This window comes from Lepisma saccharinum, chromosome 17 (genome assembly GCF_977018435.1).
Source record: "Lepisma saccharinum chromosome 17, izLepSacc3.1, whole genome shotgun sequence".
Classification (NCBI taxonomy): Eukaryota; Metazoa; Arthropoda; class Insecta; order Zygentoma; family Lepismatidae; genus Lepisma; species Lepisma saccharinum.
The window spans coordinates 48,191,649-48,211,596 of NC_139245.1; the positions used below are offsets into that span (position 1 = coordinate 48,191,649).

General features: G+C 41.3%; 1 protein-coding gene across 3 annotated transcripts in view; it reads left to right on the top strand.

Annotated features, from left to right (window-relative positions):
* The first annotated feature begins 1,557 nt into the window (after nucleotides 1-1,557).
* The window catches only part of LOC146001732 (uncharacterized), a 39,486-nt gene continuing 21,095 nt past the window's right edge, over nucleotides 1,558-19,948 (top strand). Inside the window, exon 1 of one of the 3 annotated variants that reach the window (XM_083139428.1) lies at nucleotides 1,558-1,713. Coding sequence is in view for 1 of the 3 variants with exons in the window: in XM_083139427.1 (XP_082995553.1) it covers nucleotides 9,394-9,442 (49 nt within the window). In the remaining 2 variants the exon portion in view is untranslated. The other 2 variants (XM_083139429.1, XM_083139427.1) reach the window with 2 other exon arrangements.

The following is a 19,948-nucleotide window of genomic DNA, read 5'->3' on the forward strand; positions in this document are numbered from 1 at the left end:
GATGTTCGAGAGTGTCCATTCATCAATTTCATGCTATCATCACTCATCCCTATCTTCGCAAATTAGCCAAAAGTAGCACAAAAAGCAAAGTAAAATAAAGTGAATCAATCAATCATTCAATCAAAATTTCATGCAATTTATTGTATATCGCAGGTTTATCTCTATTTACCGTGACGAATTGAGCTTTCGTTTCATTCATATTAAAACATTTTCAGTCCCTATTTATGTCACAGTAGCACGTGAAAAGGACAGGAAAGGGTTACTTCGCGGGAGGGGGAGTAACCTTGAGTGGGCCAATCACAGAGCTGCCACTTGGAAAAAGGGACCCAAGATCAAATCTTGTTTGTTCTTGGGAACCTTGCGCCAGGAGCGGGGCTCCACTATACTGTTCTCCATTTAACTCCATGGGTTTGAATTGCCTGAAACTTCTCCTCGCTAGTTTCTGGCAATGTGAGACTTGTTCTGTGCTTCACTGTATTTTTACCCTTAGGCTTCGCCGCGCTTGGCCTTGTTGAGAGTGCCACCTATTTCGGAAACGACTCGAAACTAAAAATTTGGCAACGCAGAGTACCACGAGAATTTCCCCTCACCGCGGCAACTGAACAAAGCCGATTGGTTCAGCCGTTCGTGTGACCCTCCTTGGCTTTCGACGGAAAAGATAAAAATATAATTTCCAAGTCCATTCTTTGGCCGGAACCACTGTAGCAGTCGAATGGGAAAGAAAGGTATTGCTTGGGGCTTCGTGAAACTCAAATTGAAGAACAATGTTTCAAACTGAAAGCAAAATTTATTGAAATCCTATTTTGCAATATTTGTCATCAAAGTAAAATTTTCAGCAATTGTAGAACAGTTTGCCGGGGACACATGAACGTTTCGGGGGGCCGGTGCCCCCGCGTCCCCCCTAACGGCGTCCCTGCTTGTTAACGCCCGCTCCACTGTCAGCTGTTCAACCTCCCTGACCACGGGCTATCTGCTCCCCGCTCAAATTGTTTCAAAGATGGCTGCCTCGTTGCCTCTGGTGTTTCTGTATATAGCTCGTTGGTTCTTGGCAACTTGAAACAAATCGATGCGATGCAGGTTCAGGAAAATCCCGTCGGGAGGAGACTAGCTGAGAAGACAAGAAATGAGCCAGGGTTGGAAATTATGGGTCGATTATCATGGGGAACTTTGTTAATGCGCGTAGAAAGTAGACGTAACGGTCTCGTATGGTACTATTCATTAACGGATTTACAAGAGGACACACGGGGTATGTGTCCCCCAAAAGCGAAAAAAAAAAAAAAAATAGAGATTTTAAAAATGGTCCCGACAGAATCGAATCAGAAGGTCTCGCACGTAAGAGAGCCTTTTCCTTTCCTTTTGTCCACCCTAGATTGCGAAATAAATTTACATCTCACTCCTCACAAATTTCCAGTAAGTGAACCTCAAATATACGCGTCATTTCGAATCTTAACGTATTTCAACAACCCCTTTCAAGAAACAGAAAGTTTGGTACTGAAAAGTTTTCAACCATTTTCTCACTTCACTACACTCGCAACATTCTTTTCCTTTGGCCTTTTCTGCCACAAACTAATACTTTATTGTAAGTATCAACAGGCTACGTAGTTATATATCGAGGAGAAAATCCACATTATAGAAAAATCCACAAATCTCGAATATTTGAAGCATTTTTCGATCCCATAGGCCACTTATTAGATACGGAGAATTGAAAGCTTGGTAAGTACGAAATAGGAATAAGAATTAGTCTTTAATGTAAATATTAGTTGAAAGTTACCGTTACATATTTACTCGTGGCTACATATGTGACCTACTTTTTGATTTTGAGAATGAACCAAGGTATGCGTATTTTTTATCGTAATAAACATGAACTGTTTCATTCCATTTGTTGCATGAAAACCACAGTAACTGTCAAAGGAACGCAAATAAATCAAACCAAATCAGTTTGAGATATTTGTGGAAAAATTTTCAGACATTCAACCAGGAGTTTATCCTGAATTTACCATCTGGGGAGGAAGTTCATATATTAAGGGGGTGTTGCAGGCGCGTGCACAGGATTTTCGTAAAGGTGGGGGGGTATGAATCCAACACATTTTCCAGTTCACAGGTCAAATTTCTTGTAATAAATTAGATAATTAATATACTTGGATTTTACCCCAATGAATGCAATCAATGTATTTGCTATGGATGCTTCATGTTTTTATTGCATCATATAAAAGCAGCTGCTTGAATATTTCCAAATTATTAATATTTTATATTTAATTGCTCAAATATAATTTTTAAACAAAAAATATGTACACTCAACATTGTAACAACATTAAAGAGATTAAGACTACTTGATGTCTTAAAGACAGTAATAAATAAGGTATCACAGTTCAACAATTTAAATTCTGAAATTTAGGCATCGAGGATTCTGTGCGAGTTCTGACAATATGTCGTCATAAGTAACTTTTATACCCCGGTGAATGTTCAGAGCAGCTAACCTATTTAATCTTTCTTCGCAAATGGTATTTCGAAGATAGGTCTTCAACCGCCTCAAAGTTGAGAATGATTTCTCATTTGATGTTGTTGTTACCGGGATTGTACATAATATGCGCAAACGTGTGTTTACCCAGGGAAATATTACTTCACTGCCCATATCAATTGCTTCAAGAGCATTTACTGGACGTGTTTGCATTGCTGCAAGATGACGATACCACAGTCTCATTTCAGTGGGAGCGTCGTCGCCTTGTAATCAAGGTGTCCCGGGTTCGATACCCGGTGGAGGCTCATAGTGGTTCGGATCTCACTTTAAACTTTAGGTCCAGTCCCGATTAGCCTTACTGTGCATAAAGTGGATTTAAAACATCAATTCAATCAACATTGTACTTGTTGTGGAGATGATTTTGCTAAATATTGTGTACATTTTTGGCATTGTATTATTATATTATTGGTCAAAACATTTGTTTGACAGTCGACAAACAAATACGAACCCCTTCAGTAATTAACATTTTCTACTACAGTGTCATCATATTCATTTTCATATTAGGTCTATGGAGAGGAATTTTGTATGTTGTTAACGTTATGGAACTGCGAAACCAACTGTTGAATCCCCTCCCTTCCCTTCCGAAGCCCAGTACCGCACCTCAGGATCTGTCACTGAGCCCGACAAAATCTTGCCAGACAGACGTCCTCTTTTATCCGGACATGTCCTCATTTTTAGGTGTCTGTCCGGCGTCCGGGCGGATTTTTTAGAAATCGGTAAATGTCCTCCTTTTTTGGAAAGAGTATAGCATTGACCATAGCAAATGTGCTACATACAGAATGCTTCATTTGGGACGCGTTAATTCGAGCAATGCTCACCTAGCATCTGGGAGCTCAATACGATCACTTTCCCGACTGAGTCATTAGTAGGGCGCGTATTTAAGGCACTAAAAACATCTGAAATAGGCAGTCAAATAGGTACCAAAATGCACGAAAATAGGCACTTAAAAAGCACCATAAACTAAGAAAAGGCACGAAAATAGGCACTTAAAAGGCACTCTAAAATTAAAAAAATACATTAAAATAGGCAATGGATGTGAACTTATTTAAATTTTCTTCTTAGAATGCACAGTTATACTGTATTAGCACTTCAGTTTATACATAAAAGTGCGCTAGCGATTAACATACTATAATACTCTGAAAAACTCAATATGCTGACCAAGGCAGAAATTTATACTTCATGCCTTAGTCAGCATATTGAGTTTTTCATATCATAAAAACAAGGCTTAATGGTGTTATACGTGTATAATACTCTTTTGATCGAAATTCACATTTGCGGGGAATCGTCTGTTAAAATAATTCTCACAAAAAGAGCTTGTGCTAACGACTGTGTGGATTTGAACAAATGACGAATAAACAATTTGCACCATTGTAACAAAAAAATATTTAAAACAATGTTCCAATTGAGATCATCAAATCTGGCGAATTCCAGATTTCAGTCAGTACATCATCAACAAAGCCTTACATCTTTCAATATAGGGAAAGCCAAATGCACGTAAGAAAAAGCTGAAGTATGCAAAGATTGCAGAATATCCATTTTTTGGCACGATTAAGCAAAATAGGCACTAACCATCAAAATAGGAATTTATAGGCACTATAAAGATGTGTTTTCGGAATAGAAACTCCATGAAACGAACTTTAAAGTTTAAACATGAAAGCCTATGGTTTACTACAAAGGAATAAAAAACGCAAATAGGCAAATTTCCGCACCCCAGTCATTAGTATTAAGAGCTGAGACTGCTGGAACGCATGTAGTCTGTGCAGTTCCTTTTCGGTTGATTGATTTGGTTTATTTTACTTCGCTTTTTTGCTACTTTTGGCTAATCGCGAAGATGAGTATGAGCGATGATATGATGATTTTGATGAAGGACACACATGCTCAGGCCGGAATTCGAAACTGAGGCCTCTGGCGTTGTGGCGCGGTGTGCTAACCACTCCAACACAGAGGTCGGCCAGCTAACATTTCCGGCATCCATCCCGGCAGCTAACATTTCCACTTCAAACTCTGCCGATAAGTTTACGTTAACATACATATGGGCAAAGAAGATGTTTATATAAAACGATGACACTTGATTTGTATCTTACATACGTTATACAGAAATGCGTAGTGAGAATTTTGATTATTAAGTAATATTTACTTTCATGAAATAACGAAGCGAAAGAAAAGGAATGGAAAGAAAGGATGGAAGAAACAAATATGGGGTAAAGTGTGAGGTGGTTGCCACTTTCCCCTGCTTTGAAAGAGTGCTAGAAATGTTCGTGGCATTGAAATCATATTTCTCTACCCAATCCAAACTACCTAAAATTTAAATTTGACTTTTCGAAATAAGTTCAGCGAATCTTACTTGTTACATTTGCATTCACTTGTGGAGATATTTCAGTCTAATATCCAAGAATTAGAAAAGGAATAAAATTCTGTGCTTCAAATTATAGATATTCTTTGTAATTTGTTAAAAAACAGATTAGGAGATTGCTTTCTTTGCTTAAAGGTAAGATGCAGTTCTTGAAAGAGATCTTCTGAAAAGCATCTGTGAGCAAAATCTTGGTAAGATTTTTGTATATTGATTAAATTATGAGTAATGGCAAATGTATAGCCATTTTTTGCGGTGTCCTCTTTTTTGTGACTTTGTCCTCCTTTTTCGCTATGATCTGTCCTCTCTTTTGAATGTATGCGTCTGGTCACCCTAGCCAGACAGTGCTCGAAATGGAAATTCCTAGCCGAAAAGGGAGGGGATATTTGATCGATTTTGGAGATACGAGGGGGTACATCCTTGTATGGAACAACATGGAGACAATACAGTAGGTGGAGGATGCTCAATATGCAAATTATTCTAATTGGGGGTATGCTTTGTGAAACTTTCTTAACTGGAGGCAGCATCCCCTACTTCGACCACTGATGCCAGAAAAGATGCTTTCGGAAAATGAATTTATTACTGCACACACATATTACTTATTGTATTTGTTGCATTTGTTGAAGAGAAATATTCAGAAGATTTGTAAGGAATATTTACAGTTAATAGGATGCCTACCTAGTCTATCCCGTGTCGTAATACAAATTTTATCAATTTCCTACAAAATAATAAAACTGTTCATGGCAACCGTGATTTTATAATGTGGTTGCATACATACGTATATAGTAGCACCAAGCTTTCTGGGACCTCGGAAAATATGTGAACCACAGGCTTCCCCGTGGCTTTTAACCAGCGACACTAGTGCCACTGCTCCGATGCCAGGGTTTCAAATGCCTTGGTGGATCTATAGGATAGGTAATATCGTTTTCTGCAGGTTCGTGAACAAAACAAAAAATAAATTGTTTTAAAGTCCATTTTATATTCCGATACGTTAATCGGGACTGGACTTTTAAGTTTAAATCGGGATATGTACCACTGTGCAATGCACCTTCACAGAGGATCAAACCCAGGGCCTCTTTGATTACACCACCATCGGTGAGGCCCCTGAAATCATTGAGGAAACTTGTTCATCTTCATGTTCTCTCGCCCTGTGAAAGTTTATTGGTGATATAGGGTGACATCCTACACACGTCTTCCAGACGTACACATGCGGGCAACCCCCTCCCACACACACGATTGTATGCTTACAGCACATGCTGTGCCCTCCAAGAAAAACAATTCTAAATCCACCTATGGATATATCTGCTATCAAATAATGAACGTTACTTACCTCGAGAGTTCCTTGACATAATTTTGCAACAAGGTTTCCAATATCTTCTGTTATGCCTTCTTGTTGAATATCAGAGTCTGAAAGTTCGCACGTTTCACTCTTGCAATTCGGATGGAATTCCTCTGAACTTAAATCTACCTTTTTTGACGTTCTATTTGTGGAAGGTGAAGCTCCAACTTCCATTTTTTTGTTTCTTTTGGAAATAATCTAATAATGTATTTCTCCTCCTTTCTCTATCCATCTTTAGTTCCACGTCAAAAATCTATTACACACGCAGAAACGTAACACACAACACGACCACTTCGACTTGCTACCTTGCAGACTGCAACTCGCTACAACCCCAGTGAACACCAGGACTTGGGACAAATATACGGGGCGAGTGTTTGTGGTTTCGGGAAGTCGAATGTCTGAACCATACATCCACCTTAGTCCAGCTCAAATTACGTCACCAGTGTTGACAGCTACCAGTAGTGTCAGTGTCAGTAGTGTTGGTAACTGCTAAATTATTTACGCAGAAATTCAAGTGAGATCTTTCACAAATATTACAAGAAAATTAGGCTGGAAATTGGTTGAGAAAAAATATCTAATTTGTAAAGAGCACAAGAGTAAATCGTATAATATTTTGGCATATTAATTGTTTTTATTTTGTTTATGAAACTGACTGGGCCAGTTGGGCTATATAACGCATCCCTCACCCCTCCTTTCCTCCCGGCATGCTATTGTACAAAACATCGCTTGCCTCCTTCGTAAAACCATGCTTCGCTACTGCCTGCAACAATTATTATTATTATTATTATAATTATTGATATTTTGAAATAAATATGCATCCAGGTGCGATATAAGATTTTGACTTACTTTGCCTACTAATTTTAGTGATTCAAATCTCTCAGAACTTTGCTCTGCTGGCATAAATGGTATAAGAAGGGGAAAGAAAGAAAAGGGAAGTTAGCAGCACTGTCGTAACAGGAAAGGGAGGGTTATTCTCCTAAGAGGGTCATCGTGGGTGAAAGAAAGGGGAGGAGGGATTCCTTCAGTTCGCATTCCAAGGGTTACGGCTCTTTTCTTGACCATATTGAGAAGGAAATTCTCCTTCCTTTTCAGTGACTAAAGAATGAATGAATGCCTGTGATGACGAAACCAATGGGGGGGTTTTAACCCCCACCCCCCTGGTCACGCCACTAGGGTGTTGGATAAATTTGGAGCCAAAATTATAAAGTTGGACGTGAAAAAAAATATTGGGTGTTGAGCAAATTTTGGGCGTGTGTATGTCCAGAGTGGTATTTAAAGGGGGGGATGAGAAGGAATTTCCTTTCCTTCGGTTGCCACTCTTTGACTTTTGGTGGAGGAGGGAAGCTTATATTAGATAAATGCATGTTATTATTATCAATATACTAAACAATGATTAGAGAAAAATATTAAGGCAATTAATAACTTCATTATGAATCATTAATTTCCTTATGCTTATCTTTCTTTTCAAGTATTCGCTGTTCCACTTCAGCCAATACCAAATTTTACTATTTATGTGGAACTAATGTTAAAATACCTTCAACCTTTACTCCAGCTCCATGTATGAACTTACAAAAACAGTTCAACTCATTCTTCTTGTGCAAGCTTTGTAATGTGTGATAATGAAGCAAGAAGCCTTTTCATTAAATTTATACACTTTATTCCTTTGTAACCAACACTACTAGTTAAGTACTTATTGATATTATGGAGTTACTGCACATTCTGTCGGTTTCACACCTAGTTCTATATGACAGTGATTCTAATTAGGACTTTTGAAAGCATAAAATGTCCTCAACCTACTTCATGAACAAATATTTCGGAAATTGTCACCGCAGACATGAAAATTTACCATTCCTCAGGGGATACTTGTGCCAATTTGGGGGGAACCCCTGCCCCTTCCCCTGCAATTGATTCATACTTTGCTCAGCATGTGTATGTATTAAGTTGATTTTTTTTATCTGATATATACTGTATATGAGAAATTAAGTTTTACTTTCAACATATGTTACTTTTTCAGTAAAGTAACCATATATCACCAGCACTTATTTTGTAATCATCGCCTCCCAGATGGTTCACTCTGTACATAAAATATGCAACTACAAGAGGTCTGCAGGTATACAGAGGAAAGAACATCTCATACCTCTTACACTATTTGGATTTTGGAAATTTTGCTTTTGAATTCGAGACATTATGTGGTCATTCCTCTGTATCACCTTTCTGTAATGTAAATATAAAATCTGACTCATTCATGTAAACATAGACGTAATGTGGCAAGAGCACTTGCCCCTCCCCCCCCCCAAATTTTCAGGTTTATGAAAATGGTACTTTTGTTAACCTCCTGGAACTTGAGGAGCAAAATAGCGAGTAGTTTTGATGATTTTGCAAATGTACCAGAAATTTATCAAAATAGTCCTTGATGAAATTTTTAATGGGCTTCAAATTGTTTTGATTCTACCCCCCAAAGTTAACCCTTCTTGGGTCACGCATGCTCTAGTTCCTCGTATGGGTTTTTAACATTACCATTTATTAATGATTGTTTTGTCAACACCAGTGGTGTGCCCAAGGGGGGGTTGGTGGGGGTTATAACCCCCCCTTTGGCCCAGTATTTCTAAAAAAAAAAGAACGTCAAAGGGAGGAAAATATGACAAAATGAGGGCTGAATACCAAGAAAAAGTATACGTAACTCCTCCCTTTCAAAAATCCTGGCTACGCCACTGGCCAACACCGTCCTTCAACAACACCCTCCTAGCTGAGTTTCCGACCTTTTGTGTTTACACAATGACTTTGTTTTCAGTGTTAGATCTTCGAGCGGAAAGGAGCAATAGTGGAAGGAAAAGCTATGCTTTGTAATGATCATTCTTCCATTAAATATCCCTGCAGCCCACGTGTAAGATAAATGGAAGAGTTCTAATGCCACTGGTGGGGAGGAGGTGTGGTCATTGAAAGCCCCTGGTCTCCGAGTCTGTGCATGAATATCAGCGTACCTAGTTTTTACTGAAAATCCAGTCTGTTGTTCCATGCCCGACTAATGAAGAGTGCCTTTTTTTGTTAATTTGTGTGTTTGTGATTTCTAATAAACTGTGATACTTGTGCAATAATTGAACAGTTGGTGTAATAAGATGGTTATGAAGGATGAAGAGCAGATAAAGCAGATATTCCTGGAAATTCCTAGGGGATGTAACTCAATAGATGGACAGTTTGATTCAGATGACCATTGAGACCCATCAGCGTAACATTTGTAAGAGTGCCATGAAAAATGAAAAAGATTTTCAATCACCAGCTAAGTAGTGTAGGTGCACGGGTTCACCAACCGAAAATGGGGCTCGATGGGGCTCGCCTTAATGGATTTCTCTCGTAAGGCATGAGCCCCATTTTCTCGCAGTGTTGCCAACTCCTCACTCAAAAAATCACCGAGGGTTTTTTTGGGTTTAACCTAACCTAAAGCAAGGAGCTGGCAACACTGCTTGAGGTCTGCCTTGCAGTGTTGCCAACATCTTACTCGAAAAAATCACCAAGGTTTTTATTTGGTCTAACCTAACCTCAAGCAAGGAGCTGGCAACACTGCTTGAGGTCTGCCTTGCAGTATTGCCAACATCTTACTCGAAAAGTCACCAAGGTTTTTGTTTTGGTCTAACCTAGCCTAAAGCAAGGAGCTGGCAATACTGCTTGAGGCTTATTCTGCAGTATTGCCAACATCTTACTCGAAAAGTCACCAAGGTTTTTATTTGGTCTAACCTAACCTAAAGCAAGGAGCTGGCAATACTGCTTGAGGCTTGTTCTGCAGTATTGCCAATATTTTACTCGAAAAGTCACCAAGGTTTTTATTTGGTCTAACCTAACCTAAAACAAGGAGCTGGCAATACTGCTTGAGGCCTTACAGTGCATAAAGCAATTTGCCTACTGGTATTTTGCCATAGCTTTTTACAAAAAAAAAGAGAGAGGAAAGAGAGGGAAAAGTTAAACAACCGACAGTGTTGCCAACACCTACCTACAGCTTTTTCTTACTTGGCAAGGGCTTAGCCAAATTTATATATTGGCGTAACATACACACACTGGGCAATAGAGCCGACAACAAATATACACTGCCGTAAAAGAGAGAGATGGATGGATGTGTGTGCGTGTGTGTGTATAATATGTAGCATTATTAACTAGATTATGTTGGCAACCCACCTGCAACTAAAAAATAGAGATGCCAATGTTGCTGTAAGATAAAGAGAGAGACTAAGCTGGCAACAGTGGTGAGCGAATATGCATTATTTCCAAGTTCTGGGTGCCAATGTATATCGTGACTTTTGCAAACCTCTCTCGCGGGAACGATGTGCTGCACATGCATACGCGCGCGCTTCTTATTATTTTCGTATTGTGACGCAAACAAACAAATAATAATTGTTGTTTTTTAGGATGCCTGGCCCCTAACCCCGCCAGGGTGCGTGGTGCCCAACCAAAAAAGGTTCTAACGGCTGCGGCTCTAAATAACCACACCTCTGTAGGGTTTCACGTGTTTTTTTTTTCCCCCAAACTTCCATGAAACCCTACAGAGGACCTCCGTAATGCATGCAACGTGTACTAACGACTCTAGTGTTATTTTGATGTTGTAATATTTTTGGATATAGAGTTTTATTGTGAGATATAGATAAAAATAATTATGTTTATTATAATATTTTTTTGATGAAGATGGAGAATGTATGTGTGTGTGTTACAAATAAAGTTGCATGCTTTTTTCTAGTGTGTGTGTATGTGTTTTTGATGTTTCGGCAGCATCTGAAACGATAAAAAAGAATTTTATTGTTAATTTTCTTGTGTAAAAAACAACAACAAATTTTTTGTGCAAATTTTCTGATTTGTCTCTCGTGCTATAGTGCAAAAAAAACTGATGAAAAAAAGATGTTGTAACTGATAATTGGTAAAATTGACATTGTAACTGATCTGAACTAGAGAAATTCGTATTATTATTGTGCTAGCACAAAATTTTTATTGTAACTGATTGTGCAAGAAAAAGATGTTAAACCTGTTAAAACTGCTCTGTGACCCTCTCGTTCTTCACGTCGTACGCGAAAGACTTCTCTGCAATCAGGATGACGCTGCACACGGTATCATCGGGCAGCGCGTCGTGGAACTCGCAGACGATCTTGATGTTGGTGCGATCGTTGACCACCACCTGCTTCCTCTTCGTCGTGTTGATGACGAACATCGGCCTGCGGATTTTGAATTCGCTGGGCGTGTAGTACACGTCCACGTTTCCCTCGGTCACGCGCTTGTAAGCCGTGTAAGCTTCGTAAAGTTTGAGGTAATCGTTTTTGGTCATGTCGAGGTTGTAATTCTCGCGCGGGAACACTTCGTTCCTACCATTCTTGAGATAAACGTTCTTGATCTTGCAGTCGTCGAACTTGCTGGAATCTTTTTCCTGGTTGTTATTGCGCCCGGTCTGAAAGAGCACGACGACGAAATCTGGCATGTCGAACTGTATGTTGTTGAACTGAGTCGTCACGTCGAATTCCATGTGACTTCCCGACGCCAACTTCTGCACGCACTGGTAACCGTGAAAGTGAATCGGCACCTGTGGACTCTTCAAGATCTCCGCTTTGTACTTGAGGGCGTAGTTTGTTTCGTATTCCACGATCGGCATTCTCAATTCCATGCTCCGGATGACGCACTTGGCTGCTTCGGGTAATGTGTTGGCTATCGGCGTGCCGTCGGCATTCAAGTTGGTGTATCGCATCAGTGCGTCGTTGTCGTTGGCCGCTCTTCGAAACGTGACGCGCAATCCTCCCTTCCACATGATCTCTTTGTAGTCGGAGAAGAATCCCGGTAGCAGACGCATGGGAAAGAGCACCGTGTGACTTCTCGTCGATATTTTCGTTCCCGCTTCGAATCCTCCCGCCTGGTAGTATGCCGCATCCGTTTTGGATAATTTTAATGTTCCCACTGCCGTCGACGTGATGCCTGGATAATCTATTCTGTCGATGACGGTGTTGTGTTTCCTCACCTCCACCTGCGAGAACAGGTGAGGTACGAAGTTGTCCACGAGTATCAAATTTGCATTGGGTGGAAACGCGTCTCCGCTTTCCTTCTTCACCACGTCGAATTGAAGATAGAGGTCCGCTCTGTGAGGATGAACAAACCCGTCGCCTACGTCCACGTCGTATTCGATCTCCCTGTTCGCTTCGTTGAGATTGGCGAACGTGCGACGGTTGGGAGGGAAAGATTGCAATTCGTAACTTTCGATTTGCTCCATTTTTACTATGCGTGTTATTTATTATACGTTGATCTCCACGATGGCAGTGGTCGTTGCACCTGCGAAATCCACCACGTCTCCTTTCTCGTTTGTCACCACCAACTCTATGTCGTCTATGCGGTTGCGGCATACTGGAAAATAGATCGGCGAAGAGGGTGTGTAGATGATCGGTTCCATGAATTCGGAACTGGGTTTGAATGTGGCTATGATTCCTGTCTGCTTGTGACTTCCTAACAATCCGTCCGAGGATTTCGTGATCATGCCTTCCGCCACGTTGCAGTGAACGTTTAGAGTTTCTATGGCTAGAAATTTAGGAATGTTGGTTGCCGTATGTTTGATGCCAGCTTCGAGTTTGGTGTCGTTCTCGAAACCTAAAAGTTCTCCCATGGTGCCCAGGTCCACGGTCTCCGTTGCCGACACGATTTCCACTCTGTGCGTGACCGAATTTTGAGAAAGGTACGTGCCTTTGGGTAACTGAGCTTGCAAAGTGGAAAGATTGTATTGGCCTGGCGTGACGACGATGTGTTCGCTTCCGACACTAATTTTATTATTGTGCTGCGTGACGTTAGGTATGAGGTACATGCTGTAGAATGCACGCAGAGCTACGGATTTAGGATAGACGATGTCGTCGTGCAGCGTGAGTTTCAGGATCGAAGATTCGCTCGTGAGATGGAACACGCCCATCGTGTTTCAGGCTCCACAATGCTTTCTGAAAATGTTCCACCGACGGGTTATTTATTTTAGACATGTATGCGAGAACGGAAAGGCATAGGTGGCCGCAGTTAACATCGGTGAAACCCTGGATGCGTTTGTCATTGTAGTAGAGGTTGGCAACACTGAGATACTTCACCAACCTGGCAGGCGGTGTGCCACCGAACGAATCGAAAACAAATGCATTGTTATCGTCAATTTTGAGGTAGCATATCCAATGTGTACCACGATTTTTGTAACGGTCCAGGTTGACCACGCCATACTCCTTTTTCTTCACAGCAGAGGGTAGAGAATCGGACATGAAAACACCCCTGAAGTTCCTTATTCCCAACGGTTCGATCAGAGATTCAATATCGAAGTTGGACAGGGCTTCTTCTTTTTTTTATATTTCTTCAAAGCATCGAGGTTGCTTTTTTGTTTTTTGGTTATACCTTTCCCCTTTTTCTCCATAGCCAGGTTGTGACGTTTTTGTTCTTCCAATTCTGCCTTGTTCTTCTTCGAGTCGATGACGGTTTTTGCGATGGCGGCACTTCCGCCGGCCAAACTTCCAACGGCCCCTAATGCTGCCAGAATGGCTGGGATGCTGAATATGAAACCTCCGATCTTTTGCTGTTTTCGCGAACGCTGCAAGCGTCTCAATTGAGGTGTGCTGAGAAGTAATTTCATTCCGTGTCCTTTTGTCAAGCAAGAACGTTTCTTCTCACGTTGTTTCTTGGTGAGTAACCCATCGAGGGCACCTAGATTTTTCAGATTGGAGTATGGTATCTGGTACACGACACCCTTAGGCTTCATGTTGATGCTCTATATGTTATCTTCACGATATGTTATTTATATATATGTTTTGAGATTTTTTTGTTTTGTGTAATTTTTTCGGTATGTTATTTATATATAAATATTCTGAGATTTTTTTGGTCCGTGTAATTTTTTTCAAGGATATACTTCGCGCAGAGTCGTTACACAAATTCTATTACGTGCTTTGTTTTTTTACCAAGAAGTTCTTTTGTACCCTTGTACACGATTCGAGTTTTGTTCTCGATTAAAATAGCTAGCTTCTCGTTGGATAACATGTCAGCGTATCGATCTGGTAAAAATAGACTGTATTGTGCGTTGAGCAACAGACGTGCCTTGGGACCATACTGGGTAGAAACAATTGAGCCGGAAGTTATCGTGTAAGGTTTGTCCACTTCCAATTCCCGAATTTTTACATACTCTACTGACAAATTTAGCATTTGTTTTAATGCTTGGAGGTCACTCATTTTTTCAGTTGTCATATCGAAGAGAAATTTTCAGTGTGTGTGTTAGAGAAATTTAGTTTTTTTTTTCACGATGTGTGTTATTTATATATACCGAAGATTATTTTTTTCACGATGTGTGTTATTTATATATATATATATTTTTCACGGTTTGTATCGAAGATTTTTTTTTGTGTGTGTGCGTTAGAGGAAGAAAGTTCGTGCTTCGGAAAACGCAATGATGTGCGTGATGATTTCTTCAGTTTCCTGTTTGGACTTACACCAATCATCAGTATATCGCCTTCTCCCCTGCCTCGCCTCGTGCAGTTCGTCTAACCTATCGTTTAATTTTTCCCCCGCAACCGAAAGAAGAGTGTCAAGATCACCGCTCCTCATTCCACTGATCTCCCGAAGATGGCCCTTGATAAGCATTTCACAAGGGATATGAAATTTCGGAGTTGTTCTTGCTACGTGTAAAAGTTTCCCTACATCCTCGCAAGCGTGTTTGAATATTTTACATAGCAGTTCGTGCGGCAAATCGGTTATGCAAGACATGTTGTTATTATTTCTTTTTTTACTGTATGTTATTTATTTATACACCCCATCCAAATTTTTGTTTCGTGTTCATGGCGATGGTGGTGCCCAGTGCTGCAACTCTTTCTCCCAGCGAAGCGTCTCTGCTAACGAATCTTTCGAAAGCTGCGTGCTCTAACTTTCTGTCTGCTTCGTGACGTGCATCTAGATTGGTGCGAGTGGTGTTGTAGGCAATGTCGTGATCTTTGCATGCGACGTCCAACGGATTCACACCCTTGTCTCCTCTCTCCAATCTTTTCTCGAGTTTGGTACCCGGTCCGCAGAACTGGTAGCCGGGTAAATGCATCTCGAAAGGTAACTTGTTGATGATGTCGTTCACGAGTCCCTTTCCTTCGGCCACGTTCCAGAATCTCGGAGGCAGCGTGTTGATAATTTTAATGAGGTAACCTATGCCCTTGTCGTTGTTCACGATGAAGTTGGAAAGTTTTGTGCTGATCATGTCCACAATTCCTACCTTCTCGTTGTAGAAATTACGATTGCCTGCATTCTCCTCTCCTGCAATAACCAACAATCGGTCTATGAGCTTGCGCACGTCGTCCACCCACACAAACTCTTTGGGCAGGGTGTTGTAGAGTTTGACGCCGCTGCCTGTTTTCACCTGGTTCCAAATCGGTTTGATGAGATTTCTGTACTTCTCGCCGCTGCTCGATTTCACCCTATTCTGCGAGGCGTCGTTGTTCTGGTATAAGGCATCCGTCATGATCAAAATTTCCTTGTAACTCTGGTAATCTTCGTCAGTGTAATCTTTCGGCTGCTTTTTGGCAACGAGTTCCCACAGTCCCACCGTACCCGGATACCTGTTCCAACTATCCTTCTCGCCTAAATTAACTTTAATGTCGTTGCCTTCGAAGGTCACCTTCGATTTTCCAATCTTCCAAACCACACCGCCACCTTCGTTGCTCTCCATGCTCGGATACAATCCGAACACTTCATCTTTGTCGAATTTTCCCGTGCTCAGGTAGTCTCGTGCCAAAGGTCCTAACTCAATCTTATCCAAAGACGACGGCGTGCTACCTATGGCTCGACGTCGTGCCGGTACGTCCTTCAGTTCGAACGGCGTCGAAGGAATGCTCGAAATGGGCGTGGGTACGGTGTAACTTTTAGCTGCAAGTGGTACGAGTTCGTTGATCAAATTTTTATTTTGTTCCGTGACGCCTTTAATTTCTTTACCTAGATCGCTGATGGCGTCGATCACAGGTTGATCTTGACGTTTTTTCTCTTCGTAGAATCCGCGATTCTCGGATTTCCAACCTTTGAAGCGTTTCGCGAGGTAATCGCGAAGCTTGAGATTTTCGTCTTCGATTTTTCGTTTCGTCATAGCGTTATTTATACACGTCGTTTCTCACAACGTTGCAACGTTTAGAAAGTCGTTGATTTTGTTTCTGTATTTTCCGTCGTTGGGTTTTCTCGTCATGTCGATCGTCGCGAATCCGAAATCGTCACTGTTCCAACAGTGGGAGCAGCAGCGTTCCGAAAATTGATTGTAGTTCATGTCTCCGCCTACGTAGTCATCGTACGCGTGCTTGAGGTTGGTGTGATCTTGACGAAACAAACATATGAAATTAGCGTTGTCGCGTACTAACTGTTTTGGAATTTTGGAAAACGTTTGAGCTAGGAAGAAGCAATCTATTCCTTTGTGACGACCTTGCGTGAAAAAATTGCGAATTTCATTTTGATTTTCCAGGATAACATCGTCGAACACAACAACTGAATTTTCACGACAATCGTCGAGTGGTTTTATTTCCGAAGAGAACGTTGCAATGTCCAGACCATCGTACAGTTTCATCAGTTGCTGGTATTTCGCTTGCTCCAAACTTTTCGAAAATACGTAGAGGTGCCTGTTCTTCCAATCTAACCAATTCGGTGCGAGGAGAAAATTGTCCACGAGCAGTGTTGTTTTCCCACACTCTGAAGGACCTACGATCAGACAGCGGATGCTGTCGGGAAGCAACTCACCGTTCTTTTTTTTCGTTTGACTTTCCGAATCCGGTAGACGCTTCACCACGTTCCACGTACTCACAAGATTACTTCGTTCGCGTCGATCCAACTCTTTTCCGGAAGTCCCAGCCATTTGACAAACAGTTTGTCGCCTTTCCTACGCAATACTTTCTCGATGAGGTACGTGTCGGGATGTTTTGTTTTAGAGAGTTCCTCTTCGTAAAATCTTCCTTTCAAAATCTCGCCGCTACTATCTTTTATTATATACGTGTGTCGGTTTCCGGGTAAAACTCGAACCACCGTAAAAAGTTCCGTGCTCCAATTTTTTGTGAACCCCTTCTCGAAGGTGCGTTTGAATTTGCTGATCCTCACCTGGTCTCCAATTTTGAATTTTGATTTCTTGGTAGTCGTGGGAGTGTACTTTGGACAGTAAACTGTAGAAATTAAACGCTGCTCGTCAGATTTCGTAACGTCAGCTGGCTTCATGCCTATCGTTCTGTGTACCGTATTATTATAGGTGTCGACGAGTTCCGGCAGTATGTCGACCCATTTGTAATTCCCCCGAAGGGTGAATTGTTTCCACATGTGTGTTTTCAAGGTTCGATTAAATCTTTCCACGATGCTGGCTTTGATGTGACTGAAGGTTGAATAATGTCGAATGTCGTGTTTCCGAATAAACTTTTGGAATACGGCATTGTAAAATTCCTTCCCCTTGTCTGTTTGCAAAAACCGAGGTCGTCTGCCGTTTTCGCGAAAAATTGTCTTGAATGCTTCCGTGACGCATGTCCCCGTTTTAGCTTTCAAAGGTAGAGCCCATGCGAATTTCGAAAACGTGTCTATGACGGTGAGGAGATACTTGTTGCCCTTGTTCAATTTATGCACATTTTTTAGATTGCCGCTACTCATCTCCACGAGGTCACTTTGCCAGAGGTCGTCGATGCCCTTGGTCACCACCGCCAAACGTTCGTAGTTGCGGCGTGCAGGTTTATGCAATTCTTCGACGATGGCTTGCCTAGACATTTTTTAGAGATTACGTTTGAAGAGAAGTACCAGCGTGATGGGATTCAAAGAGGGTGGTACTTCGCTCGTGTTTTGAATGATCAGCTTATCGCCGGCACTCACGTCAAAAACGGTGAGATCTTCGTCTTCGTGTATTTCATATATGTTGCGCGTTTCGTTCCAACGTGCCAGAGGAATATTTCCTGCTTTCTGGACACCACGATTCGATATCAAGGTCATGGTGGGAACGCTAGCTTTTCTGCCGTGAGACCAGTACGAAAATTCGTTTATCTGAATCGTGCCATCGAGGAGAAACTTGTAGTACGGATGATAAGGATGCAACATGTACAGTTTGTTACCTTCAACGAACGTGGAGATTCTCTGTTGATTGGGTACGCTGTTGATTTCGATGGCTTGCAGAGAATGCAGTTTAGCGAATTTAGTATCGACGCTAACGAGGTTGCTGTGAAGCTGTCCCAGTGTATTTTGTACGGGCAACAAATATTCGACTATGGTATCCGTTACTGTAGAAAATGACGGTTTGATTTTCACTTCCACGTTCAACTGCTTGAAGTTTTCGTTGAGTTCTTGTAACTTGGCACCGAAAGAGGTCAGCGTCGATTCCTGCGTGGATTCCAACACTCCAACTTGATCTCTGATGTTGACGACGATACTCTGAAGGTTCTCGACTTGATTCAATTTCGAACTTTTCTCGGTAAGATCGTTCACGATGCTTCGCATCTCGGTAAACTGCGTGTGAAGGTCGGCGACGCTCTGCGAAGTGGGCAGCGTCGACACCAGCGAAGCAAGTTCGTCTCGAATCTGTTCCACGTTCGCCGTTTCCGTTTCCAGTCGTTTCAGCATACGTGATATGCTTCTTTTCAAAGCGTGCAATTCTTTGGAGGTGGGGAGATTGGCAACCCTACTCTCGAGATCGCTCAACGAACTTTTGATGTCGCTCGAATCGGATAGTGCTGTCACCGCCGTTTTCAATTTTTCCAAATCTTCGCTCGAAGGTACGCTCGTCCGTAACGATTCCAAGTCACCCTGTATGTTGTCCAGTACGTGATGAAAATGAGTAAGGTTCGATTCGACGTTCAAATTTTCTAAATATTCGATCTTCTGCTGAACCGTGCTCAACGTGTCTTGTATGCTCGTTAACGCGTTCGCTTCAGCGTGAATATTTTTAATTTCTTCGTTGATCAACTCCAGAGACGCCTGAAGCGTAGCGATGGTGGTTTGAATGTGTTCGAAATCTTGATAAGCCTCCAATTGAATTTTTATGTTCGCGACGCTTTTGCCGATGACCTGCAGTTCGTCTGACGATGGTAGGTTCGTCATGGTATCTTCCAAAGTCTGTAACTTGGATTTAATTTCTTCCAACGTGCTGGCGAATTCTTCTTGTAATTTGGAAACAACAACATGCAAGCGTTCTACATCAATATCCTTCACAACGGTTTGAAGTTCAGAAAAATTCTTTTCGATTGCGGAAGTTCGTTCTTCGATTTCGAGTTTCAATTTTTCCAAATCTTCATTTTTCGATTGAAATTGTTGTAATTTGGCCAAATCATTTTGAAGCTTATCCACGCTCAACTGTATATTTTGAACGTTGTCGTAAGAAGGTACGTCGACATAATTTTTTATGAGCGTTTTCAGTTCGGAATCGATTTTCAGAATGGGGTCCAGACATTGCGTTTGGAGCGTAGCAATCTCCGACTCTAAACTTTTGTTTAAGGTCTCCTGCAAAGCGATCAAATCGCTCCTCAACTTTTTAATTCTGACGTCCAACATGAGAATCTCTTCTGCGTGGTCTACACGTTTGGTGTGGCCGAAAATATCGTTAGGCATTTTGGTTAACGGTTATTTATAATAGGATAGACGATTCGTAATTCTACGAAGAGAGGAATAAGTTTGTCGTAATCTCCTAGGAGTTCAACGTATAAACAATCTCCTGCAGAAACATCGTACGTAATGTTAGAAAGCATCTTGTCGTGCTTGATTCGAAAAATATTCTTGCCGGTAGATATTTTGATTT